Raw genomic sequence first — 27,792 nt, forward strand, 5'->3', positions numbered from 1 at the left:
TGCTCTAAAGGATTTTGAAAAGACACCAGGCACTATGCACGTACCGTCTCTACTATGTGTGTGCATGTTTATACGTGTGTGTGAGTCACCTGTGTATGAGAGGTTCCAGCAGTGTGTGATGGCTCTGGTAGAGCTGCAGCAGGTTGGAGGGCACACTGAGGTAGCTGCACAGCGCCTCCCACTGACCAGGACCTGCAACTGTAACAACACATGCACACACAGATGATCATACACACACATGGACACACACACATACAGTGACTTTCCTGTGAATCCTATTAACTTATGTAATTGTCCAGATAGATAGTGTTGTATTTAAGTATGCAGGTGTGAGCTCTGTGTGTTTCATGAGCTCATTTTTTGTGCATTGTTGGGTGGGTGTGTGTGTGTGTAGTTACCTAGCAAGTCAGCAGGTGGCGCTGTAGAGTTAAGGTAGTGGAAGAAGAGGGCGGCGGCTCGGAGGAATGGCAGAATGCCGACTTTAACGCAATGACTCAGCTGCCACCCAGAGGAGACTTCAGGTAAGACACTGAGGGACAAACAAACACACACACACACACACAGACACACACAGACACACACAGACGCACACACGCACACAGACGCACGCACACACACACAGACACACACACACACACACACACACACACACACACACACACACACACACACACACACACACACACACACACACACACACACACACACACACACACACATCCATAATGTAAATTATGTACACAGGTGTGTTATTAATAAGATTGAGCTGTGGGAGAAAACAAACAGGAAGCGACACAGAACATCACTTTATCATTGTAGTCTGATCTTCTCTAGAACATTGGTTTCCAGATATCTTGGAGGGGGCGGGGCTTAGTCTACTCTGAGATTGTCAGATTTGTATTCTTACGTTGGTGTTTTCAAAATTCAGTCATCAATCAATCGATCTAATTTAATTAACAGCAGCACAAACATCATCATGTTTAGATCAGATCTATCTGTATTAATTGTTTGAGACCCACACATAGAGATGTGTCTGTGTGTGTGTGCGCTCACCTGCCCAGGTGTTGCCTGATCATGCTGTAGAGCTTACATGTGAGCTCCTCCTCCTCCGATGCATCAGTGTCCTGATCCATACACACCTCCTCTGCAGACAAACAGGTGAGAATGAGAGGGACAGGTGAGACCAAGAGGGACAGTTGAGAACAGGTGAGAACAGGAGGGACAGGTGAGATGGAGAGGGACAGGTGAGAAAGAGAGGAACAGGTGATACGGAGTGGGACAGGTGAGACAGAGAGGGACAGGTGAGACAGAGAGGGACAGGTGAGAAAGAGATGAACAGGTGAGACAGAGAGGGACAAGTGAGACAGAGAGGGACAGGTGAGACAGAGAGGGACAGGCGAGACAGAGAGGGACAGGTGAGACAGAGAGGGACAGGAGGGACAGGTGAGACAGAGAGGGACAGGTGAGACAGAGAGGAACAGGTGAGACAGAGAGGGACAGGTGAGATCGAGAGGGACAGATGAGACAGAGAGGGAGACAGCCAAAGGACTTAATTGTAGTCTGTATGAACATGTGTGTACGGAAGACTTACCTGTTGTGGAGGTGAGCAAGATCTGAACCAGGTGAGCCACAGTTACCAGATGAAGGATGTGGAGGTGGGCTGAGTCCACCCCGCTCCGTCCTGATTGGTCTAGACTGCTAACTGAGTTGTATGACAAGACACTGTACACCTGCAAAGAGAGGAAGACACTTCAATGAATTCAAGGAGGATTCAAACCGGGTTCACACTGAAACTTGGACTCAAACTGAATTTACAAACGCATGGAACTGGATCTGAACTGGACTCACACCAACGGATGTTGGGTTCACATATTTTTGGACATCTAACCAGATTCAAACTAGTTTCACAGTGACGGTTAACTGGATTTAAACTGGAATTACACTGAGTGTTCATCACATGTAAACTGGATTGAAACAGAGAGATGGATCTGTACACAGGAAGAGTTGGTGGCTCTTTGGACAAACAACGTGGCCTGCTTGGTCGTATTGCAGTCACTCTATTTGTTCCCAGTTGCTATCAACATGTGATCTGAGGGACTGGACAGCCTTAAGTACTGGTGAGTACACAGGGTGCACTGAGGACGCATTAAGATCTCGTCACACAGGCCACATTCAACCACATCTGTCAGACAAGAGGCCTGTTCACACCTGACCTCGACATGCGTCCTGGGTGATTGGATCACAGGTGAATGGCCTCATACTGGTTCAAACCCAGGATGCACTGAGGACGGACTGAGAGCCGGTTACTCAGACTACACACAGAGGGGGTCTGATGGACATTTATCCTGGGCCACATTGAAGGCGTGCCCACACTTCCCATATCCACAGCGATGATCAAATGGATTCACACACCACTTTGGCTTGTTTAATTTCTCACCACTGTGCCTGATTACATTTGTTTTAGATTCAAGTATGCATCATTTCAAGCATGTGAAGATCTCTGCACGTGAGCAGGCAGGGCAGGAAGAACATAACATTTTCCTGTATTCATTCAGTAAGGAGAACAGCTTTTAATTTTTCCTTGATGGGATGATCCCGTACTGATGAGGAAGGAGGGTGAGAAGAAGCAAATAAGAGATGGGATTCAGATCCAGCAATTTATTAGAGATCATAATAATTTAGCCCATTAGCTGTCTGTCATAGTTCGCAGTGATGCAGCACGGTCTGTAGACGGATGATTTATAAAGGAGATGTGTGTTAGTCATGCTTTGTCCCTGAGGCTGTTAACACTTACTATGAGTGATGTTGTCTTTCTGAACAGATCACAAGCAGGCCACTCTAAGTACACAGCATTTCAAGTTCACCAGATTCATTGACAGAGTTTAATCTAAACATCTGCAGGAGTTTCTCTGACACAAGTCAACTGGAATCAAAATGATGTTAGCTCTGTAAAATCAAATGTCCTCAGATTGAGTTAACTGGATCAAATATATAGAATTACTCTTGGCTAAATTCAAGTGTTATTTATAGAGCACCTTTCATACTAATCAAATGAAATTCAAAGTGCTTTACAGCGATTTAAAACAAGAAAGAATAAGAAATAAAATGATGATAAGACATATTAAAATAGAGACTAATGCACACCAACAACAATAAAATGTGTAATTAAAATAAGTTAAAGAATCAAATTAACATTAATAATATAGATAGTTAAAATAAATAAATTAGGATAGGGATAAGGATAAGAGTTGAAAATAAAATGAAGGCTAAGAATATCAATAAAACTGAGTAGATAAATACAAATAAATACAAATAAAATAAACAGTAAAAGGTAATAAAATAATAAGGCAACATTAAAAGCAACATAATATTAAAAGTAAGAAATACATTTGTTAAACCCTACATAAAAGCCAGACTGAATAAATGTGTTTTTAGTTTACGTTTAAAAGTCTCAACATCTCCAAATTGAAGAGGACAGGTACGGCTTTGGACTGAATACAAGACTAGAAACAGGCTGATTCAGAACTTGTCTTAACTGGATACAGTGGACTGAAGTGAAAGTGACTGAAATGATCTGCAAAGTGAATATGAAGGGGAACTCACCAGAAGGTGGAACATGTCTACGTCGAGGAGACAGGGAGTGTTTTCTACCTGAGGGTCTGGAACCAGGGCTAAAAAACACAACACACACACTTTTTACACAAATACACAACTGGTTATTTCTGAACATCTGTGTGTGTGTGTGTGTGTGTGTGTGTGTGTGTGTGTGTGTGTGTGTGTGTGTGTGTGTGTGCGTGCGTGTGTGTGCATGCAGTGTTGTTGCCATAACACACATTATCGTCCCATTAACATCCCGTATGTGTGACAGTCTCGTTAACCAGCAGCTGACGAGGGCGCTGACAGCGTCTGTCTCGACCTTTACGTCGGTGTTTCTGTGACGCAGCGTGACGTGTGTGTTTACATTTTACAACCATACTCAGTCTCTGGAAATACGTGTGTAGTGGTGTGAGATTCAGAAACGGAGAAGATCGTTGTGACTGTCTTGAATGTTTTCTTCTTCTTTTGATATTTAATGCAGTTATCATTCTTCTTCTTCTGTTACTTAATGCGGTTAGCAAACAGCTTTAAGACGCTCTGTAGCCCCGACTGGCGAGAATACTTTATTACAACCAGGCACCGGTAAAAAACGATGAAAACTGTTCTTTTAAAATGAGAAAATATAAGTAATAATAAGTAATTCTTAGATTTTTACAAAGTGAACGAATATTAGAATATTCTAATATCTGAAAATCATTGCCCATCCCTGGTGAGTGTGTATGTGTCTGTACCTGAGAGCAGTCTGATGAAGTGTGAGTGAACTGTCGTCAGTGGAGCTGCCGTCCAGCAGGCTGAACTGAACCTCGCAAGAGAGCTCAGACAGTCATCCTGTAAAACGTGCACACAAGAAGGTTAACAGGTTAGCAGAAGTTCTTCTTTCATTCCCTCCAACATCTTTAACACTTCTCTGATTAAAACTTTGTACTCTCTGTTTCACTGAACAAACAAGGACCTGAGTTACCTGTCGACAAGGTAAACTTCCAAACAATGGCTTCTCCTCGTCCATTAGGAGCCGCTCTGCAGAGAAATGAAAACTGTCAGCTTGACCTAATCTCTCAAGTGTGTTTATGTGTGTTACATTGTGTTATTGTGTGTTACCTTGTGTTATTATGTGTGTGTGTGTGTGTGTGTGTGTGTGTGTGTGTGTGTGTGTGTGTGTGTGTGTGTGTGTACATACCTATACTCTGGATGGTGTAGGCGCAGGTGGACCAGATCAACACTGGGACTCTCTGGTCCTGCTCATTAGGGTTCACCTTCAGCCCCACTTTGTAGGTGGACATGCTGAACGTGGTGATCATTTCATTGATGCTGCTGGAGAAGGGGTTCCTGTGGGAGACGGGGACATCAATGCTGACATTACTCAGGTGTGTAGTCACAGGTGTGCTGTGGTTTACACATACTGTTACAGAACTGTTCAGAGTGAAAGTGTTAGTAAGACAAGATGACTAGTGGAGGGCATTTCAAGCCTCAATACTATTTGACAGTCACTGGCATCTCTTTAAGCGTTTTTGGACCGCAGGAACTTTACCCCTGAGCTACTTGCGTTTCGAATGGAGGACCCAGGGTCTAAATTTAGTTCAGGGGTAGTTAATCTCCCCCCTAAAAAGCCCCTGCTTGGGGGGGGTTGTACTTTTCAAAGGTCCCGGGTCTTTCGGGGGGCAGGGCCTGCAATGCTGAACGTGTCTGATTGGTAGATTACCCGCAGTGTTTTTATTCCGCCCTCCGTCCACAATAACATCACACACATCTGTGATTCACTTGATTTCTCTTTCTTTCATTAGTTTTTATTTGTTCTATCTTTTTTGTATGTGTGTGTACTTTTCAAAAGAAGAAGCTGTGATTCTCTTGATTTAGCAGCTTGTAACAGTAGTCTTCTCTCAGACCCCCGTGAATATGTCTCTCCCGGTGTTACAGTTTTAAAAGAGACCCTGTAAACTGGAGACCTTCAGCTGAACGTGTCAGTGTTTGTGGAGTTTACACAGCTGTTGAAACACAGAGGGAGTTCCTGGGAATGTAAACTAGTTTAGTTTTTATTAAGATTTCAAAATATCCTCATCATCATTAATGAATGTCTAAAGACGTTTATGAGGGATGCATCCGGCTGAAAGTCTCAAGTTAACAGGGTTGCTGTTTAAACTGAAACACCGGCCGATCTCTGCCACGGCTTTTTGAGTTCAAAAGGATTTTAAAGCCGTGTTGAAACGTCTTTACTACTCAAGTTATCTCCTCTCACGTGTTGATTCAGTGAATCCATCTGTGATGAAATATAGCACCATCTAAAACAGCGCCAGCTGAGTCTCTTCATGCTAACAGGCTAACTGTTGTGTTGCTCATAATGATACCTGCCTGTCCATCTGCTTCTATGGTGTCACCTGTGATGAATGGCATTCGTCTTTGTTTTACTGCCCTCTACTGGTCTGGTGGTGTAGTGCAATAACCCCTCCATAGTCACTGGCCTGATTTGCACAATCTACCCGGAACTTCAGCACGGGTCAAAATGCAGACAACAATGGGGGGACAGAACCTTTCAGTTCCGGGTAAAGTAGTTCTGGGGGCTAAAAGACCCCGGAACTCTTTGTCGAAATGTATCTTTTGGTGTTTACTTGTAATTTCCAAAAACACACCTGTAGCTGCTGCTTCTCAGCAGAGGTGCCACCATAAAGAAACAATGATCACATACACAGGAGCTTACAGTCTGATACTGCACACAGATCAGGAGAAACACAAATGCTGATGACTCACTGTGGAGTGAAGTCGACTCTGAATCCTTCAGGAACAGCCGGCTCTGCCTCCTCTGCTACATCTGAAACACACACGTCTGTTTATATAACTTACTGTCTCAGCTTTGCTCTGGTTTCATCTAAACAGCATCTGCTACACATCATACAACAAGAGACACTTTACATACACAGACCATCACTTTCTAATCCTGTCCTTGTTTCCAAACATGTTAACTATAGCAGAAACACACATTATGTGACCGTTCTTTTTATAAGACTGACCGTCAGACTGCTTCCTGTGAGCGGAGTGTAGTGCTGCTATCTGCTGATTGGTTGTTTTAAGCCACGCCTCCAGACTGGGATGTTCCACACTGAGAAGAAAAGCAGAGAGAGCGCTTCACCTTAGTTTTGAAGTGTGTATGCGCAAGTGTGGTCAGGTTTGTGTGAGCTTGTGACCAGGCGTGCTTGAGTCAGGTGAATGCATATACAGTTGTGCTCATAAGTTTACATACCCTGGCAGAATCGGTGATTTTTTTGGCCATTTTTCAGAGAATATGAATGATAAAAACTATTTTTTCACTCATGGTTAGTGGTTGGGTGAAGCAAATTTTTTATCAAACAATTGTGTTTACTCTTTTTATACCAAAAAGACAACAGAAACTACCCAAGAAACCATACATGCTGCCAGGGTATGTAAACTTATGAGCACAACTGTACCTATGGTCGGGTAAGCATGTGAACTTGTGTGTTTGGGTATACCTGAGGTGTGTGTGTGTGTGTGTGTGTGTGTGTACCTGGAGTGAGGTGAGTGTGTGTGTGGGAGCAGAGGGATCACAGTGTTGCTCAGACACTCGCACAGCGGACACAGGAACTCTCCGTTCTCCACGTCGTAGCTGGTGTGTCCTCTGAGGCGCTGCTGACGTCTCTGCTCCTTCAGCTGCACCGCCTCAAAGTACCTGAACACAGGTGGGGGAACAGTCACATGGAGCAGGTGCTACAATGACACATCAGGTAGTTTGCATCCACTAGTGTGTTGAACACTTTCAAATCAACCACATCGATCTTAGAGGGCGGGTTTTTGGTGTTTGAAAGGATTATTTGTTTGACTGTGTGAGTCCAGCTGCAGTGTCTCACCTCTGCCAGCAGGTGGCGTGCATGATGTGTCCACAGCTGGCCGTGTGAATCCCCAGAGACAAGTCAGGGTGCATGAACAGAGGCTCGTGACTTTCTGCAACACACATTTGTCCATCTGTCAGTCAACAGTGATTCACAGTGATTGTTTTAATGATAATTTAGAGTAAAGCTGCACCCACCTGGGTCAGGCAAGCTGCGCTGACGGTTTTTGGACAAAACTGTAGACCTCTGGACAAAAGCTGCTAGAACCATGGCTTTACGATGACCTTTGACCTCCTGCTCCTCCTGACATAATATGCAGGTGACTAGCTGACGCCGCTCTGCTCCGCTTATCCTCCTGGGACCGACACACACTTCAGAGAGACATGACTGCTCCAGACTGGGAGGACTAGGGGGAGAGGGAGAGAAGAGACTTTTGACCCTTCAACAGCAGCCTGCCTTCGTCTGTGTGTACAAAGATCTTAACTGCATTTCCATGAATCACTACACTCTGGTTCCTCCTGATCACACTCTGCTGCAGCTCTTCACTGAGATAATGAAGGCTGGCAGGAATTTGTGATCGACTTTAGCTCACAGTCAAAAGATGTAGCGTGATTGTGAATTAACAGAAGCATCAGAGAGGACTCTATCTGCAGACATGTTATAATAAAGGCCTGTGAGGAAGATGAGGGCTGATAGATCTGGATCTCACTGGTACCTGTTCTCTGCAGCAGCAGACGTTGAAGCCTCCAGCTCCTCTAGACTCTGCTGGAAAAGTTCTTTGTTCTCGTTGATGAAGTGTTTTTGCATTTCAGACATCTGAGCCATGATCTTCTCCCTCCTGAGCCGAGCCATCTCTGCCTTCCTCTTCCTCTCAGCCTTGTCTTTGTCTCGAACCGTCTGCAGTGAGATAACCCAACATATTTAATCAACAACCAATCACATCTTAGTAACAGTTAAATGATACAGCGCTTTCACAAAGTACAGTCAAAAAGTGTCCCAAAATGTGTTAAAAATGAGAACAAAACCAAGAGAAGTATGATAAAACACAACACAGATTAAAGCAATAAACTTCAGAAGTTACACTAAAGGTCAATTGCTTCACGTCAGGGTCTTGTCTCACCCTGCTGGGATTCTATTTCACGTAACGACCCGCTCACTATTCATTAACCCTTACTTAAAGCTGTTTAAGTTCATTTGAGGAAGGTGCCTTAATGCTGAACAAATCAATGAAGCAGGGAGAAAGAAGAGACCATCCAAACTGAATGCTGAGTTGGTGAAGAGAACAAGAAAAACTAAAGGTACTTTTTAACCAGAAGTATCAAGAACTTTTAGGTCCATAGCAGAGATCGACCGGTGTTTTGGTTTAAAGAGCGACCCTGTTAACTGGCATCCCTCATAAACATCTTTAGATGATCTTTAACTTCTGATGAGGGTATTTTGAAATCTTAATAATCTTTACTGGGTCACTCTTCAAACTGTAACACCGGGAGCTGACAGAGACGCATTCACATTATCAGGCTCAGAGAAGAGCAGTGTTCAGGAGTTAAAAAAACGCAGGTTGTGTGTGATGTTATTGTGGACGGATGGAGATATCAAAACACTGCGGTTAGTCTACCAATGAGAAACGTTCAGCATTGCAGGCCCCGCGTTCCTGGACCTTGGGAAAGTACTACCCCCTGAGCAGAGACTTTTCAAGGAGATAAACTCGGCCGGGACTAAATTTAGACCCTGGTCCCTGCTATAGGACCTTAAACGTCTTTTTAATTTCATTCTGATTTAACTTTAATGTTAGTGAAGAGTTTGTGCGTCGCACCTCCTCCAGGCCTTGTCCTTGGCAGACGGTGACGGTGGAGGTGGTTGACGTCCGTTCCCGGATAGTTTTGATGTTTGCCACCATCTGCCAACACAAATGAATCCACATCAACACAAGACGAGTTCAGATGACAGAAAGAGAACGTCTGACCCAGAGTCACAGAGATCCATCCTAAACTTTTCCTTCATGTCACTGAGAACAAAAACAGGCTGAGGAAGGAGCTCTGTGGGACACACTGAGAGACATGTCTGTTAGATACACCTGAGTGACCTGTTCACCTAGCAGTACTGATGTTATCTGATGCTAACAGTTCAACATTCACTTTAACAGTATTGATAAAACAGAATCATGTGTATGTAAAGAAAAGTATTCCTGGTTGAAGAACATGATTTGTCTGAATTAATCCTGTAGGATTATACTTTATAAGTGTTTACCTTGAGGATCCAGGTGATCATATCTTTGTGGACTTCCAGGTGAGGAGCATTCTGTAGACTCTCCAACAAGGCTAAGACACTTCCAGACGTACTTGGAGCTTCACCTGGACCTGAACACACAAACACAAATTAGACCTGAAAAACTCCAACTTGAAAGCTATCCTTCAGATCTTGCAGATATTTCTTTAAGTCAGTAAATCTGATTTATGGAGAGCATTTGAGCTGCTGATTTGTGACATTGCGTGCCTTTAGACAGATAAAGAATCAATTTATTCACTTTATAATATCTGTAAATCCTCCCCCCTCCTGTCTTGATTGAACTCTGAGTTTCTTCAACAGTTTTAATAGGTGGCAGTCTAAAAACAGCAACAGAATAACTACACACCCTCACAGAGGAAGTCGCTAAGGGGAAAAGGCGGTTTATTTTGTAGTAATCTACAAAACAGGTCTCAGAGGTTTGACGTTTAGCACACACCTTTCCAGACTTATAAGATGTCTCATTTTTTCAACTCAAAGAGACCGTAACCATCCACCATGTAAATCTGTATCTTCACACATCCTCCTTTAGGAGAATTATTTTCAAGCAAACATCACACAAATGGCACAACATGCTGAGAACAGAAATCCTTGTTTTGTTTCATTCACACTGCCAGTCAAAAGTTTGTAAACACCTTCTCATTCAAGGGTTTGTATTTATTGTAATGATTGTAAACACTGTAGATTAATACTGAAGACATCAAAACTATAAAAGAACATATATGGAATTATTGAATGAACCAAAAAGTGTTAAACAAAGCAGAATATGTTTTGAAAAGTAGCCCCCTTTTTCCTTCATGACAGCTTTGCACACTCTTGGTATTCTCTCAGTCTGCTTCATGAAGTGGTCTCCTGGAATGGTTTCTAATGAACATGAGCCTTGTCAAGAGTTCATTTGTAGAATGACTTGCCTTCTTAATGTGTTTGAGACCATCAGTTGTGTTGTTCAGAGGTAGGGTTAGTACACAATGGATATCCCTATTTGACTACTGTTGTAATCCAGATTATGGTAAAACCAGATTATTTCATAGTTTTGATGTCTTCAGTATTAATCTACAATGTTGAAAATAGTTAAAATAAACAAAAAACATTGAATGAGAAGGTGTGTCCAAACTTTTGACTGGTAGTGTATGTGTTATTATTAAAGTGGATACGTTTTGCTGTCATCTGTGTACTGACGTGTGATCTTGCAGGTGTAGTTGAAGGTGATGTCATCCTCTCCGCTGCTGTTTTCCAGCTGCTGCTGCTCTTCCAGTAAAGCCATGCCCACCAGATGAAGCACCTGTGCACAGAACACGTAGTACAAAGAAAGAGATCTTTTTTAAAACCATCTTTATGCACCAGCTGCCTGCATGTTGTGTTCCTACGAGGTCACTACAGCAGCCTGCGAGGGTCAAACTGGACATGGTAAGAATGAGAATCAGACTTAGCTCAGTGGTGATATGTTAAAGAGTTCATTCTCCTCCACATTGCCACCCCCTCTCGCTCCCTCAGGTCTTCCTCTTCCCTCCACCTCTCTGTGCCCCTGCCCGTCTCAGCACCATGGGGAGCAGAGCTTTCAGTCGCTCTGCTCCCCAACTCTGGAACTCACTCCCACCAGACATCCGAAACACTGATTCACTTCCCGTATTCAAATCAAAACTCAAAACCCATCTGTTCAAATCTGCATTCTCTGTTTAACTTCACTGCCTCATTTTAACTTGGTGTTACTTTGCTTGTTGTTTTTATTTATTTTATTGTGTTGTTTTTATTGTGTTTTATCCTCTCTGTAAAGTGTCCTTGAGCGCTTGGAAAGGCGCTTGAAATAAAATGTATTATTATTATTTATTATTCATCTTACTTCAGAATAGCATGTTTTTTTAGAGTAACATGGAAAAGTGTGATTGAGAGTGACGTTTTTAAAGTTTATGAATCCTTCTTTTAAAGTTAAATCCTGCTTCAGACTGACCTCAGTGTTTCCTGTTTTAAGAGTTTGAAAGGACAAAAAACGATTTCACCATGAGTCTGTTTGGGACACACTTACAGCTAACAGCAGTCCATGTTACAGAAGCTACTGTAAACTGCTGCTGCTGCTGACTCCATTATGAGCTCTTTAACGTCTTAACTTTCAATTGGATGACCAGAGATCACAACTGAACCAGAACCAGCCGAGTACAGACAGTCTGTATGTGTCAGTGTGAGACAGGCTGTCTGATGGACCATCTAGCTAGCGGTGGTTTGTGTACAAGTCTCACCCGCTGCAGCATGGACTCCGTCCAGCATCCCCCGCTGGGCTCCACAGCCCACTGCAGCACGGCGCCCTCTACAGCCAGCAGCACGTCACACTGCAGCAAGTTCACCAGGCTGCCAAACAGAGGACAGAGAGAGGGAGGGAGAGGGGGGGGCAGGGCTGATCCACACACAGATGATACATGTTATTAATAATGATGTATATTAATAATCACACAACATAAAACACACACACATTCAACATAAGGAGACTGCCTTTTGGCGATTTGAGGTGTACTCAGTCCGTCATCAATCACACAGACAGGAAACAGTGGTGAGGTGTATTCACCTGTGTCCTCTCCGCTCTGTCTCCTCTGCTTCCTCTGAGCCTCCTCAGCCTGAAACACACACCACACATTGTTACCATGGCAGAGGGATCACAGACCTTGTTGAAACCCTGATCAAACCTGATAGACCCAGACCAAAACCCCTCCATCAACAACCTGTTCAGTAATGACGTGTACCTTGGACTGGTCGGCTCTGCTGTAGTGATGGAAGTACAGGTTGAAGTGTTTGTTCCATTCAGGTCTCAGCTCGTACAGACCTCTACCCGTCACACCGGGCTTCCTGTGGACAAATAAAAATACACAGCATAAGAGTCAGTACCTCAGACATCACGATAACACTCCTGGCTTTACAGTAAATATGCTGTTAATATAGATACATTCAGTTAAGTTCACCTTAAACACACTTTACTTCCCCTGACAGGTAATCTCTGTGTAATCTCAACTGGAGATTACACGGACCCTGGTTACCTATAAACACATGTTGTGTTTTATTGCTGGTGAATGTAGGTTATTGGGCATGTATGGCTTTCAGAGCTCATGTGTGACAGCTTTTCTAAACGGCTGGTATTCTGTATTATTACCGTCCAACAGGCTGATGAAAAGACGTCTACAGTAAACTCTGATCGCAATAATCCAGGACTGAGACTGCAGAATAAGATCGACAGCAACCAGCTGCACAAAACTTTGAAAACACCAACAGAAGAAGAGATATATTTAATGACAGACGTCCAACTATGAGTGTCTTATATGTTTTTATTGTTTATTTATTTATTTTTAAGTGTTTTTATTATCATAATTATTATTATTATTATTACATATTTAGTTATTTATTTTTAAAGTGACTTATGTGTTTGTATTATTACTATCATTATTATATTTTCATTTATAACAGTGTTTAAATTACTTTTTAAAATGTTTTGTTTTATTCTTCTTATTCTTATTTATGTATTTTTTAAAGTGACTTAAGTGTTTTTATTATTGATATTATTATTATTATTTATTTTTACAGGTTTTTTAAATTACCTTTTAAAATGTCTTACGTGTTTCTCTTATTATCATTATTATTATTATTTAGAATTTTAACAGTGATTTATGTTCTGTGGGTTTTAACCTATTTTACTTCACTGTGCAGCACTTTGGTAGACTTTATTTATCTATTTTAATTTATATATAAATAAACAGGATTGGATGTGTACTAATTTTTAAATGCCCAAATGGTCAGAAAACAAATGTGGTGACCACAAAGGTCACACAGGTACAGTCTATGTATGGGAAGCACCTGTGGATGTGTGACTGGTGGCTGTTAGGGCTTATTTAAGGTGGTTGGTGATGTGTCTTTTAAGACTGACAGGTCTAAAAATAGTTCAGGTGGAGGGATGTTTGAGGTGGACTGGTAGTTGTTCATGAGGATACTTGATGAAGCAGACAGGTGGTGGTTGAGGTGAATATGCAGCTGAATAAGAGAGTGCTGAAGAAAGTAGACTAACTTGAATGAAGCCACGGAGTCGATGACCTTCTCTAGACCAGTCTCCTTGTTCCCCTGAAAATAAAAACAGTCACAGATCAAGACGCAGGAAGAGGACAGCTGGTAGATAGATGCATAGACGGACACACTGACAGGTAGGGAGGTATGCAGACAGACAGGTTCGCAGCCACACACACACAGGCATGTAAACATGTAGACAGACAGGTTCACAGGCAGACCAAAACACAGACAGCAGGTGAGAGTCTTACATTCTCAGGTAAAGCCTTCACCAGCTCACTGTGAGCCATCGGTCTGATTGACAGCTGGTGGATGATTTCTCTCCTGACCTCATCAAAGGGCTCCACCTGGCCGACACCCTGCACGTACCGCTCACCTTCACCACAAACACACACACACACACACACCAGGTACATGGTTAACTCTGCTGTTGAGCATCTTGCCACATTTCTCAGTTCCTCGTGAAAATGTTAAACTTTTCTTTTAGTGAAGTAGAAACAGCAGAGACTCACAGACGACCATGATGATGAGGTGGAGCATCTCCTCGATAAGAGTGTTATTCTGCTGGACCACATCCTGTCAAACACAGACAGCAGATGTAAGTAAAGTAGAGAGTTAGAGAGTATCAGTGGAGTGTCAGTAGAATCAATAACTACCTTGTTCGCCTCCCTGTATCTCTTCCTGCAGTCTGCAGAGCTGAAAATGTGAAAGAGTTCAAATCGACTCAGAACGATCATCAGGAAGTGGTTTGGATCCATCATGGATGCTCCCGCCTGCAGGGAAACACACACACATATTAGATTTAAAACCTATGAGGTGTCACAGAACAGGTGGAGCCAGGGGAATTTATACAAATACACCTCAGTGTTTGTCAAGTTGAAAGTTGTGTCCTTCATAAATGCTTTGCTGTCACTCAGACAGATAAAACAGCTGCTACACTTCAATATGATCTGTGATATGAGCAGGTAGACTGAGCAGAGGCAGAATCTGTCAGCAGCATCAGTGGAATGACTTCATAGAGTAAGGATGTGTGTGTAAAGTGAGTAAAGTCAGGTCAGGCTGGTGGGGTCAACAGAGTCAAACTGTGTAAGGGAGTAAAACTATGTCAGTACGGTGGGCAGAGTCAGGCAGAGTCAGGCTGAGTCAGCTCTGTCCGGCTCTGTCAGTGAATAAGTTCAGTCAGCAGAGTCCGGCTGTATCAGAGGAGTCAGGCTGAGTCAGCAGGGTCAGGCTCTGTCATGCCGTGTTAGCAGAGTGAGTAGACTCTCACAGAGGAGTGAGTCTTTACCTGCAGCATGATGACGTCTTTGTCAAACATCTCCACTCTGCACTTCACGTTGTGATAGTAATAAATCTAAAAAGAGCAGAATATGTGGAGTTAGATCAACCATCAAAACTTATTCACACTTTCACATCTTTTTACTGTTAATGCAACTGAAGCTAGAGAACTTTCCTTTGAGAGTAACTTAACTTTACACATAACTTCCATCACAGTTAAATAACTCTGAGTAACACTGCTTAAACCCTCTGAGTATTTCACTCACATAACTTAATTTAAACCAATTATATATTTTTAAATCAAGTCTCTGAATGTCTGTTCTTTGATTTCTTTACTAATATTATTCCTAAAGTGTCTTATGTGTTTTAATTATTACTATTATTATTTATTTATTTATTAATGTTTAAGTGTTTTTCATGTTTTTACTATTACTATTATTATTATTATTACTACAGATTATTTCTTTATTTTTAAAGTGTCTAATAATTACTATTATTCCCTTTCTTATTATTTATTTACTTATTTAAGTATTTTGAAGTGTTTTCTGTGTTTTTAATGATTATTATTACATTTATTATTGTTATTTATTATTTCTCACAGTGTTTTATGTCCTATGAGTTTTCAATTATTTTACTACACTGTGCAGCACTTTGGTAGACTTAATTGTTTTTTTCAATTTTCAGAGTGGATTGGATATTATTAAAATAAACGTGATGACCACAAATTATCCTTGGGCAGCCCACACAGGTACAGTCTATGTGTGTATATGTTCAGGTGGAGTGATAATTTATATAACTTCATTTCCACCAATTATATATATTTTTTTATCAACTAAAACATTTTAAAGTATTTTATTTAAAGAAACAAAACTTTATTGAATGAATGCTACATTAACTTTAATTAGAGAAAAAAATTAATTCAAACCAGCAACTTTTCAACCATGCAGGCAGAACAGGAGCTCAAATTTATTTTAAAGTCATCCTTCATATTAAAAATGTATAACCACCCTTTGATCTGTCTTTAATCCTTGAATTATTTTCCTTTCTTTGTTATCGTTATCTTCACGTCTTTTTTTTGTCACAGCTGGGTGAGAAATACTTGAAGCCTGCTCCTAACTAAAAAACCTTCTCAGTTGGTCACCTCAGTACTGGTTATGAGGCATCAAATTACCTGGTTGATCAAAGAAAACCCGTTCCTCCTCCACATCCCAGCATGCACCTGGGCACAAAGCACCAGGCACCGGAGAGGGAGTTCGATCAGGAGGGGCGGGCTGAGTTCACCCTGAGGACACACATTAACACACATTAAAGACACATTAACACAGATTACAGACAGGTGTATTGATCTGGTTCAGATTATTTGTGACAGATGTGCAGACAGGCAGCGGAGCGGAGACTGACCAGAGGGAGCCGTTCAGGGGAACGTGAGGCCACTTCTGTCCTGCTGAGAAGAACGTGGAGCCCTGCAGGAGGGGGGCGGTTTTAGTCTTTATTACTGTGGGTGTGTATTGATGTGTGTGTGTTTAACTGTGAGCGTGTGGGTTTACCTGCTAGTAGCCTGCAGACCGGCAGGTGTATGGACACTTTGTCCTGAGACACGTGGTACCTGAATGTCTCCACACAGTGACCTGCCAGACTCAAGCTGATTGGCTGTTCGCCATCTGGGAGGCTGCTGTGACAGTGACTGAGTATGCTCAGACACCTCTTGTAGGCCTCGATCAGCACGTGCTCCTGACAAGTGGAATAACACAAATGGATTAACACAAACAGATGTACAGTATGTGTGTACAGTATACTCTTTCTTTTAAACCTTTTAATTCTTGTCATTTTCTGCACATTCTTTGTCGTGCACAAATACTTATAATCCTGCTCATCTGGGCATTTTTAAATTGATCAGTGACCTGCATTAGTGAAAACATCAAAACGATTTTAAAGATGTTTGAAATCATTGCTCTTAGAGGACCACCCTGTCTCCGTGGATGATAATACAGGTTTTTGTCATCTTCTGGATCTAAGATATGTCCCACTGTCTTGACACTACCAGATACCGGAGCTGTACAGCAAAGTTTGTGACAAAATCGAGTTGATTTAAAACATGATACGACTGCTGTTAGTTTTACAACAGACATTTGGAGCTCTAAAATTTGTCCTATGTCCCTGCTGAGCCTCACTGCACTCTGGATTGATTCCTCCACTTTGAGTCTAAGGTTATCCAGGTCACTTTAATTTGCCTGCACATAAAGCAAGTCAGGAGAAAGACAGATGCTCTGCTGCTGCTCGATGCATTTACTTCAAAGATTATACACAGATATAAGTAACAATGTCCTTATCACATGGTTACACACTGTTAATTGTTTCTAATAGGACAAAGTTATCAAAGTTTGGACCCCAAGGGATGTCAAAGCTGGCTGCAGTTTTACACCTGAGTCAAACAAAAAACCTGGTGCCCTTAAAACCTGCTCATACTTTAACCACAGCAGCATGTTTGTGAGTTACAGAAAAATGATGCTTCTTTAGAGGAGTTAAATTATTCTCCAGTACAGCTCTGATCCCTGTGACTGAAATCAGGTTGTTTTGGAGTTTTGATTTCTTCACACTCTGAAGTGTTATATACAGCCCCATCATGTATTAAAGAGGTGAAACCTAATATGTTGTTCTAGTACTGTGAGAAGTACTTGTGTTCGTATTCTTACATCAGTGGAGCACCACTCTTGGATCATGGAGATGATGTGAGTCAGTTTCATCTGCAGAGTGAATGCTGCCTCCCACTCAGGCTCCATCTCAATGTGCTGACCCACCTGTCTCACTACCGGGTCCATACCCTGAAACAGACAGACAGGTTAAGAGGTTAAAGGACCGAGTGAATAAAGGCAGATAGATTCTTACACAGACAGAAAAAAACAGAGACAGGTTCAAGTATATAGGCAGGAACAGAAACAGACATATTCAGGTAGAGACAGACGGACTGGTTTTAGAGAAGGAGACAGCTCTTCCTGTCCAGTAGGGGTGGGCAACATAGAAACATTTCCTATCATGGTTTTTTTATGGCAGACTCACTATCATGACTTTATCATCAAACTTTTTCATGTTTATTTTTATGAATATTTTGCAAGTTACTGATCAGTAAAACTAAAATGATTTCCCTATTTAAAGGTGACATATCACGCTTTTTTCATCAATATATATTGGTCTAAGAGGTCCCCAAAACATGTCTTTAAAGTTTATGCTCAAAAAAACACTTTGAAATCAGATTTTGGAATGCCTGAAAAACCCTCTTTTTCAGCCCTGCTCAGAACGGTCGGTTTTCTCTCTGACCACGCCCCCTCAGGAAGTGGATGTGCCTCGGCTCTCCGGCACGTTGATCTAATGTTTACATGTTGGCTGAATATACACGGCTGCTCAGAGATCACGTTACTTCAACCCTCTGAATCTGATCCAGAATCTGATCCTGACGGAGAGGCGCCTGCAGCAGGACCATTCTGAAGGATTGGTCACAGATTTAGTGTTTCTTGTTGTTTTATTTGTCAGTATGTCGACGTGTGTCTTGGTACACAGCTACAAACATGTAGCTATGTAGCTATGCTTACTAGCGCTAGCACTTATCCATGAAAAATAAAAATCATTCACTAGATCTTCAAATCTGCAGACGTGGGGAGTAAAACCGACCTTTGTGTTTATTAAGACAGCCTACAACTAGCATGCCTACCTCCTAAGCTCCTTGTTAGCACACGTGTGCAGGTAATGAAAAACGGAGGGGGGATTCAGTATTATTTTATACAGTCTATGGGCTGAACAAGCTATGAGCTCTGACTCCGTGACAGACCGGATATTGTTGTGACGTAACAAAAACACGGAAGTCTGAAACGGCTCGTTTCACACACATTTACAGAAAGGTGGAGAAATCAGAACAGGGGCAGAATGGATTTTTTTCATTTTCAGGGGGTTTGTAGGCATGCCAGGGACACATATTTCAGGTAGAGAACCCTTCAAAAGTCGATTTTGCATGATATGTCACCTTTAAGAAAGAAAAAGGTGAATACTTCATTTAGGCCAGAAGTACCTTTTTGAACAGATTTAATAACAACAAAAACAACATTTTGGTAAAGTGTGCTCTTCAGAAATAACAGCTAGCTTATCAAGCCAGTTTATCTGTCTATTCACTTTGTTTTTGAGGAAGCTCTCAGTGTGTAACTGATCATTTCTGGTGACATTAAAAGCAGCATCATTCTGATGGTCATCTAATGATATGTCTTTTCTTTTACAGGGTGGTAAATTAATTAAAGGGTGTGAAAGTTTAAGTGTTTGTGTGTAAAGATTACAGAATAGTAAGAAAAAGTAATATTGTTTTTCTTTATTCCAATCTTACATTTTTAGCTAAATTGGGACTGAACATTTTCAAATTACTCTTGGTGTCATTTTGGTAGGACTAATTTAAACTTTATTAAAAATACTTTCATACAGAGTTTAACACAATGGACCATATATTATATGTTTTTATTGGATAAGTTCTCAATTAAAAATAAATCCTGTGAAAGTTTGATAAAAGCCATTATTCTCAAAAGTTAGAAAGTGGTTCAACTAACTGAAAAAAGATAAAGAAATCATCAACTTATCTAGCCTGAACTTAAACATCTACATAATCAAACAGTCAAGTACCCATACAGGCTGAATCTGCTGTAGTTGTTCCATCATCTCTCTGAAAGATCACTGTTTTAGTCTGCATGATTTTTTAGAGGAGTGAGACACTGTCTTTGAGTTTACCATCTTTGCATTGCACTGTGTGTGTAATCTGGCACATAAAGACACAGAGTCCACTGCTCTGTTACTATTAGCGTATGCACTGCTCATCACAAAAAAAGTTATCCGTGCAGCTTAATAATGCAGTGGATTCACTTGATGGTAGACACACCTTTTCTTTAGTCATTGGTCTGAATCAATGTGCTAGATCTGTGCATCAAAAACAACATGTGGCCGGATGAGCATTAAACTGCAAAAGATAAGATTTGCTGATACTAAATCTCTCTGGATTGGTGGATCATGGCTCCATTGTTCCCCTTCATGATCTAATCTTGTCCTGTTGCCCACCCCTACTGCCCAGGTTTGTGTCAGGTTGGTCTCCTGGTGTGTTACCTGCATGCACTTGAGGAGCTCCAGGAAAGCGTCGAAACCTTCTAGAAACTTCTGTCGGAGCTGATCGCTCCACTCAGAGGGACGACTGATCAAGACGTACCTGCAAACACAATCAGACTTGTTCAGCTGGTTTCAAAGGTGGAACGAACACGCAGCCAGAAAACACAGGATGACTGATGGACCTGCTTCTTAATGTTGCCACTTTTATAAATAGTGTATACATCGAGCTGGTGTTCAACCAATAAATACACTAGAATGAAACTGCTGTATGATCCCTCGTCAGCTGGTGCACAAACTGATGTTTAAAATAAGGGGTGAAGTTTGTGTTTAAACTGGTATGTAAAGGTGAATTTACCTTTCTATAAACTGGTATAGAAACAATGCATATACAATAACTTGGTGTCCAGCCTGGTGTAATAGTGGATTATATAATGGTGTATAGTACAGTAAAATAACTGGTACATAAACTGGTATATGAATGCATGCACTGGTCCTCACTTGAGGTCTCCGATGAGGCTCTGGACCCGTCCGAACTTAAAGGCCTGCTGGGCGGTGTAGCGGTCAAACTGAAAGCGTCCCTGCAGGTCTCTATGTCGAAGGTGATCCACAAATGTTCTTATGATGGTCGTCATTAGGTTCTCCTCCACCATCAGCATCCGGGCCTGCAACATGCACATGTGACGACAATTATCACAAAACGTAATAAACTATGAGGACTAAGGACATACTTCAGTGACCTGTCGATGGGAGTCATTTACTACAAAAGAAAACATGTACGACTGTTGAATTCACACAAAAATGGAGAAGTAGAAGCACTGCACAGACATTTTAAAGATGCTTAAAGTAAAGTAGCACTCAATATGTCAAAGTAACAGAATGTCTCTGATGGTGGCCTTTAATGCTAACTTTCAGGCCCTTTATAGACTATAAATACATACTCAGACCTAAGTGAGGGTAACATTTAAGTTGTCATTTAAATTTTGAATTAAAAATAATATAAGTGACTTTACATGCTAAACTATACAACTATAATAATAATAATAATAATAATAATAATAATAATGATAATAACAGCTTCTTATTATAACAATAATAACCACAAGAACTCTGAAGGGTCTAAATGAACATCGTAAAGATGCATGCACAATAATATGAAGAAAGATAAGTAGATACATGAGGTGATTTAATAATTTGGACTTAAAAAGAGTGAAATCAAAGCTTTGATTTGCTATGGGTAATAAATGGTGATGAAAACATGAAAATAAATCAGGTCAAAAGAATAAGAATATATTACCCTACAGTCTTTAAAGGAAGTAGCTGCAGCTGGTTAAAACTCATTAATATGTGTATTTACACTACCAGTCAAAAGTTTGGACACACCTTCTCATTCAATGGTTTTTATTTATTTTAATTATTTTCAACATTGTAGATTAATACTGAAGACATCAAGACTATGAAATAATCTGGTTTTACCATAATCTGGATTACAACAGTAGTCAAATAGAGAGCTATCCATTGTGTACTAACCCTACCTCTGAACAACACAACTGATGGTCTCAAACACATTAAGAAGGCAAGTCATTCTACAAATGAACTCTTGACAAGGCTCATGTTCATTAGAAACCATTCCAGGAGACCACTTCATGAAGCAGACTGAGAGAATACCAAGAGTGTGCAAAGCTGTCATGAAGGAAAAAGGGGGCTACTTTACAGAATCTAAAATCTAAAACATATTCTGCTTTGTTTAACACTCTTTTGTTCATTCAATAATTCAATATATGTTCTTTCATAGTTTTGATGTCTTCAGTATTAATCTACAGTGTTTACAATCATTACAATAAATACAAACCCTTGAATGAGAAGGTATTTCCAAACTTTTGACTGGTAGTGTACATCATACATTCAAAGGCCAAGAATAAAAACACACTTTCCGAGGAGGGAATTGTCAAGAAGACAGATATACAGGCAGGCCTTGAACACAAGATCAAACTATAGACCAGCAGAGACTGCTGAATATTTTATTGTACATTTGTGATGCCAAATAAGTGACAAGAGGAGCAGCTTTTAAAGTATTCACAGGTGGGTCTGCTCCAAAAATGGCTGATTGGCAGTCTGTTGCTCCTTGTGTCACTTAGAAGCTTCATCTGAAAAATCTGTGAAATCAGTTTGATCTTAAATTCATGTGAAAATTCAAACAGTTAAAGGAGAACAAGAAGGATCAGGATAATAACTATGGAGAATCCTTATATTGCATCTGCTTCTCATAACAATCTATTATGCCTAATTACCTGCACTATGGGTTCATTTCAGACGTGTACTAGAACAGTATGGTCGCCACACAGACTTGAAAACAGGAGCTCACCACACACAGCATGTGTAGCTCGTTTTGTAGACTAATGAACCTTTTTTTTCAGTACAGTGACTTTCTTAACAAATCACTTAAAAACACAGAGTTTTAATTATTTATAACCTGTGATCAGTTTTGTGCTGTGAGCTCAAAGAGCAGCTTCCTGTGATCATCGTTCAATGTTTAAATAAGGATTTCATAAACCAAGTCTCTATCTTGCTGTCATCAGCTGATCAAAGCACTGAGATTTAAACCATTAAACAGGGTCTTACACCTGGTAGACCGTACTGTGTGTCCTTATAGTGATTATCAATATAAAAGGGACCAATAAGGCTGCTCACAGTTCACTGAAGAGTTTATTTTGTTACTCATTAATACAAGAAGCAATATCCCCACCACTTTAAATTATGTCTTATTTTATTCCTTCTTCAGTTAATATCTAACTTTCTTACATACTGTTTATAAGAGCTGTGTAATGCCCGAATTTCCCTCTCCGGGATAAATAAAGTATTTCTGATTCTGATTACTTCTCATTCTTAAAAATGTTGTCATTCCAGGTGTTGACACTTTAAAGTCATAAAGGTCTGAGACGTTTCCAGTTTTACAATCATTGAAATTAGAATTGTGTTGTTTAATAAATCACCTCAGAGGCTGTTTTGAGATCTAGTTTCTCTCAGATGACTTCTATTAGTTTTGTCACTGCTCTCGTCTGACTTGAGATGAATTTGTTCATTTTTGTCATTTTTATCCCCAAAGAAAATATTTATGATACAAAATAAAATTGAACTGCAACTATAATCTTTCTTATTCTTGAAAAAAAAGATAATAATGATAATTAGGAAAGAAAAAATGTGATTGTATCCATGAATACATCCAGAGGTGATCAGGGCTTTAAGAGGTGAACCTGTCCAGCTGCAGTGATGAACATCTCCCACTCTTACTCCTCAACAGAAAGTCAGAATGAACTCACCAGCGACGGGACGGTGAATATTTGTACTGACAGGTCAGTGATGGAGAACTCACGGTCGTGGTCGTCTCTCACGTAGTCGCACTGCAAGCGCTCATAATTCTACCAGCAGAGAGAGAGACAGGCAGAGAGAGAAAGGTGTGTGGAGGTGCAGAGGAGGAGAGTACTCACCATGGTCGGGACGGTGAAGAGCTGAACAGACAAAGAGGTCACTGACACCACTCGCTCGTGGTCATCCTCCATAAAATCTGTCTGGAGGCGTCTGTAGTTCTAGAGGGGGGGACGACATTTCACCTCCGGGTCAGAGGTCGCTGCTGATGGGCTGCTATTTGTTCGATTCAATCCTTCTGAAGCCTTAAAACAATCTACTACTGGCAGCGCCTCACAGGTTCTTAATGTCTGCCCATATCTTCATCTCCACAAGTTTTAGGAGTTCTGCAAAAACCTCTGACTGCAGTTATTCACAAGTCAGGAGGGAAATATCAGAGGGATGTTGGAAAGAGAAACTGATCTTAACTTTGTCCTCCTTTCCTCGTCTGTTGATCATCTACGGTCCTTCAGATTTACTTTGTAACAATAAGATTTAAAAACTGAAAATTCTGATCATTCTGGGTCACTCGCAGCATTTCTGTGTGAGAGCTGCTTCAGTCACATCTTGTTGTTCAGGGGGATTTGAGGGCTAATCTTGATTATTTCAGGCTAAGAAACAGGAACCTAAACCGCTCACATTCAACACCTGAGGAGACTCAGTCAGGCAAAAACAACACAAAACTGCTGACATGCAGAAACACACACTGCTGATTCATCAGTTCAAACATCGACATGTAACTGAGAATGTGTTTTCATCAGTCTGAGGGTTATGATTTTATTTTACTGTTAATGCGTTCACATCATCCTGAGGAGTTTGTGAACACTGATGACAGAATAAAGTCCAGGTCCATGAGGTGAACCAGAGACTCTGATATGTGTGATGGTTATAGAGTTTCATACATGTAAACTGATCACACCTGAGGATCCTTAATACTCACAGGGAGGATCATTTACCAAAGATTTAACCTCTAATAACCGATTCATATGAGACAGGGAGAACTTGTCTCATGTCTGGAGCCATCCAGAGCTTCTCATCAAAACACATGATCAGAATTTAGATTGTCACGAGCTCCTGGTTCCAAAATTTAAAAAACCAAGATGGACCACAATGTTATCAAAAATGGTTCAGATCAGATGATTTTGAAAACTGGCGAGGACCACAAAACCTCGCCTGAACAAACACAAACATGTGGGAACTTTTCATAAGGTAAAGTGTGGTGGTCATGTGAGGTGTGTACTGTTCAGGTGTATTGATCTGATGTGAATAAATAAAAGGTGTGTTGTTATAGGATGTGTTACCTTGGCAAACTGGATGGCGAAGATCTTCTTGTACTTGAGGTCCATGAGGAGGCTGTTCATCAGCAACTGGTGGTAGATGTTCTCGATCCTACAGGACAGAGAGAGAGAGAGAGAGGAGAGAGATGAAATGAAGAGAGAGAGAGGCGAGAATGAAGATAGGAGAAGGGACGGAGAGAGAGGAGAGAGAGAGAGAGAGAGAGAGAGAGAGAGAGAGAGAGAGAGAGAGAGAGAGAGAGACAGAGAGAGAGAGAGAGAGAGAGAGAGAGAGACAGAAAGGTTATCATAGTGAGATATTTCATGTTTGAGACAGTATAGTAAATATATTTCATTTCGTACTAGGGATGTAATGGAGTATTGATTAATTAACTGTTAAGAACTTACTCAAACAATTTTTTTGTTTTGATTTTCTATCACGTGAAACAAACATCATGTGGTCTTATATTTGGTTCAGCTATCAGGGAGGTGTTTTAAGTTTAAAGCATGTTTGGATGTGAATCAGCTGACTGAAGGTGTTGTTCACAGTGGAGACTCTTTGCTGGGGGCTGCGGCTGAGTGACAGGTCCCCACAAGCGCTTTTTTTCTCCGCCGCCGGACTGATTATGACCCGGTTGCTCTCCCGGCTGACACCTGACCACGTTCACATGCTTATTTTTCTCAATAAGAACAAGTAGACAGGAAACTGGACACTGAGAGTCTGAAATATGTTTCTGTTCAGTTCCCTTGTAGAAGTCTGAGCCTTCACTTTTATGACTGATTGTCCCCGGAGATTATGAGCCTGCTCCACAGGCTGATATTCAGTGTGTTTAACATTTTGAACACCTCAATATGATCCGTAGTTATTTAACACTGTCAGTTATATACATTGTGATGTGAAAGAAATTTTGATTCAGGGGAAAAAATGCATTTGGCATTGTTTTTGATATGAAAAACGTTTACGTTTTTAAAAATGATTAATCGATAATTGATCGTTCAAATTTCCAAAGATCGATAACAGAAAACACTTAAAAATGACATCCCTATTTGGTACCTTTAAAGATATGACAATATAGTGTCACCCTCTTAATATCACATTATCTATCTATTAGTTCTATTTCTAGGTTAGTTAACATATTAATTGTGCTTTGTTCTTATTATAGTGCGTGTTCACGAATTACTTTGATTTGCTCAGCTCTCACACACACACACACACCACACCTCTCTTAAAACACAGCTTGTCTAACCTGCTATCATTTCTTCTGTCCGCAGGTGTTTGACCTTTTGAAGATATTTATCAGCAGAGAGAGACAGATTTGGAAAAGCTGCCAACATAACACAGTTTGCGTTTAAAAAAGTTTAACAGTTAATGATAGTTTGTGGTGCTTCTCAACAATCCAAATCTAAGATAGAGTAGCATGACATCAGCTGCACAACTTTTAAACACTGAGTAGTTTCTTATTTATGATGCTGAACTTCAATCAATGTACGAACAGGAGGGACACTCTGAAGGATCTCTCTCTCTCTCTCTCTCTCACTGATCACCGTGCAGAGCATGTTTCAGGTACTGCAGGTTAGCAGATTTGAGGAGCAGAGAGCATTTAGATTATCTAAGTCATTGATCGTGGATGTCGATGTCATAGGAATTAAAAAAGAAATGGCCAGAAATGCACTTGTGTAGACAAAACTAAACTATACTTGGCGGCCCACCAAAGGTATCCTCCATGTGTGGGGAACACTGTAAATGTACGTTATGGGAACACTGATTAATTAATTTTAATTTGATTTGATTATTTATTGTTTTATTTTTCAAGTATTATTTTAATGTTCTTAATCCATCCTTTTCTATTTCCTCTGATGTGAAGTTGTCTTTTTCTTATAAATTTTTAATTGTCCTTTAATGCCTTTATTTACTTCTTTATTTGTTTTAAAAACCTCCATAACAATGATTCAATATCCACTGTTTCATCACTTTATTCTGTTTCATTTGTGTTTATTCTTTTGTATCTTTTGTGTTGTATTTCGTTTTTGCACTGTTAGAATTTCTGCATTCCTCTCTGTCTGTTAAGGGTTTATTCTGTGATGTTTTCTTTGTCAAAGCACTTTGTAAACATTTGTTTTTAAAGGTGCTACATAAATAAAAGTTATTACTATACAGTTATTATTGTTACCTTTGTAAACACAAATAAATAAAGGTCAGTGAGGGTTGTTACCTTTCCACATCTTGGAGTCATTGAGCATCAGTTTGTCAACCAGAGAGGAATTTTCTCCTTCTGGACCTCTCTGGAGGCCAACCTGACACAGGATCCTCCTCAGACCATCTGTAACACAACAGGTAGACACTTAGCCATCAGTCCTGACGCACACACACACACAGAGGGATTGTGGGAAGAGAAATCCAGACATACCTGAGTACTGGATGACCTGTCCCAACCAGCTAAGAGCCTTCAGAGCAAAACACTGATGAGCAACAACCGATGAGTGCATCACCTGAACCCTGAGAGGCTTTGACTGACGACTGGTGTTCCTCTGTTGGTAGGAGACCAGATGAGAAGAGGGGACACAGAGACAGAGTACAACTTCTCAAAATGTTTGTAAGTCTTTACAGAAGGACAGACTCATATGAGTGTGAGATCAGAAGTGTAAGCAGATAATTAGTGAATGAATAAGGAGGCAGAGACTCACCACTATGACAGACTTGGCCTGCTCACAGAACTGAAAATCTCCATATCGCACAGACTTTCTGCCCTGCACACACAAAGACACACAGACACAGAGTCATGTAAATAACAGGAAGAGATAACATGACTTGTGTTTAACATGCATATAATGAGTCGTATGTGATATCTAACAGATAGAAAGACATTTTTAAATAGAAGGAGTACTGACATCTCTGTCCACAGTGGTGGCAAAGCTGACCGCTTCTTTCTGGCTGCAGTTGACGGCTTTCTGCA

The 27,792-nt window shown here is 40.8% G+C and overlaps 1 protein-coding gene across 1 annotated transcript in view; it reads right to left on the minus strand.

The window, feature by feature from the left end:
• The window catches only part of ubr2 (ubiquitin protein ligase E3 component n-recognin 2), a 41,364-nt gene that overhangs the window by 4,652 nt on the left and 8,920 nt on the right, over positions 1-27,792 (minus strand). The window contains exons 6-42 of the mRNA XM_034681550.1: positions 27,728-27,792; positions 27,524-27,586; positions 27,247-27,367; positions 27,046-27,159; positions 24,866-24,948; positions 23,480-23,578; positions 20,661-20,824; positions 20,163-20,262; positions 17,726-17,854; positions 16,580-16,763; positions 16,434-16,495; positions 16,204-16,314; positions 15,043-15,108; positions 14,411-14,527; positions 14,267-14,330; positions 14,006-14,130; positions 13,759-13,811; positions 12,449-12,551; positions 12,274-12,322; positions 11,951-12,105; positions 10,896-10,998; positions 9,681-9,790; positions 9,247-9,330; positions 8,149-8,330; positions 7,631-7,839; positions 7,452-7,545; positions 7,112-7,273; positions 6,600-6,688; positions 6,340-6,400; positions 4,775-4,923; positions 4,559-4,614; positions 4,329-4,425; positions 3,604-3,671; positions 1,592-1,730; positions 1,054-1,144; positions 399-529; positions 90-198 (exon numbers count right to left, since the gene is read on the minus strand). The exon at positions 27,728-27,792 is cut by the window's right edge and continues 74 nt beyond it. Coding sequence (XP_034537441.1) covers positions 90-198; positions 399-529; positions 1,054-1,144; positions 1,592-1,730; positions 3,604-3,671; positions 4,329-4,425; positions 4,559-4,614; positions 4,775-4,923; positions 6,340-6,400; positions 6,600-6,688; positions 7,112-7,273; positions 7,452-7,545; positions 7,631-7,839; positions 8,149-8,330; positions 9,247-9,330; positions 9,681-9,790; positions 10,896-10,998; positions 11,951-12,105; positions 12,274-12,322; positions 12,449-12,551; positions 13,759-13,811; positions 14,006-14,130; positions 14,267-14,330; positions 14,411-14,527; positions 15,043-15,108; positions 16,204-16,314; positions 16,434-16,495; positions 16,580-16,763; positions 17,726-17,854; positions 20,163-20,262; positions 20,661-20,824; positions 23,480-23,578; positions 24,866-24,948; positions 27,046-27,159; positions 27,247-27,367; positions 27,524-27,586; positions 27,728-27,792 — 3,961 coding nt within the window. The remainder of the gene's footprint in view (positions 1-89; positions 199-398; positions 530-1,053; positions 1,145-1,591; positions 1,731-3,603; positions 3,672-4,328; positions 4,426-4,558; positions 4,615-4,774; positions 4,924-6,339; positions 6,401-6,599; positions 6,689-7,111; positions 7,274-7,451; positions 7,546-7,630; positions 7,840-8,148; positions 8,331-9,246; positions 9,331-9,680; positions 9,791-10,895; positions 10,999-11,950; positions 12,106-12,273; positions 12,323-12,448; positions 12,552-13,758; positions 13,812-14,005; positions 14,131-14,266; positions 14,331-14,410; positions 14,528-15,042; positions 15,109-16,203; positions 16,315-16,433; positions 16,496-16,579; positions 16,764-17,725; positions 17,855-20,162; positions 20,263-20,660; positions 20,825-23,479; positions 23,579-24,865; positions 24,949-27,045; positions 27,160-27,246; positions 27,368-27,523; positions 27,587-27,727) is intronic.

Source organism: Notolabrus celidotus, chromosome 4 (assembly GCF_009762535.1).
Source record: "Notolabrus celidotus isolate fNotCel1 chromosome 4, fNotCel1.pri, whole genome shotgun sequence".
NCBI lineage: Eukaryota > Metazoa > Chordata > Actinopteri > Labriformes > Labridae > Notolabrus > Notolabrus celidotus.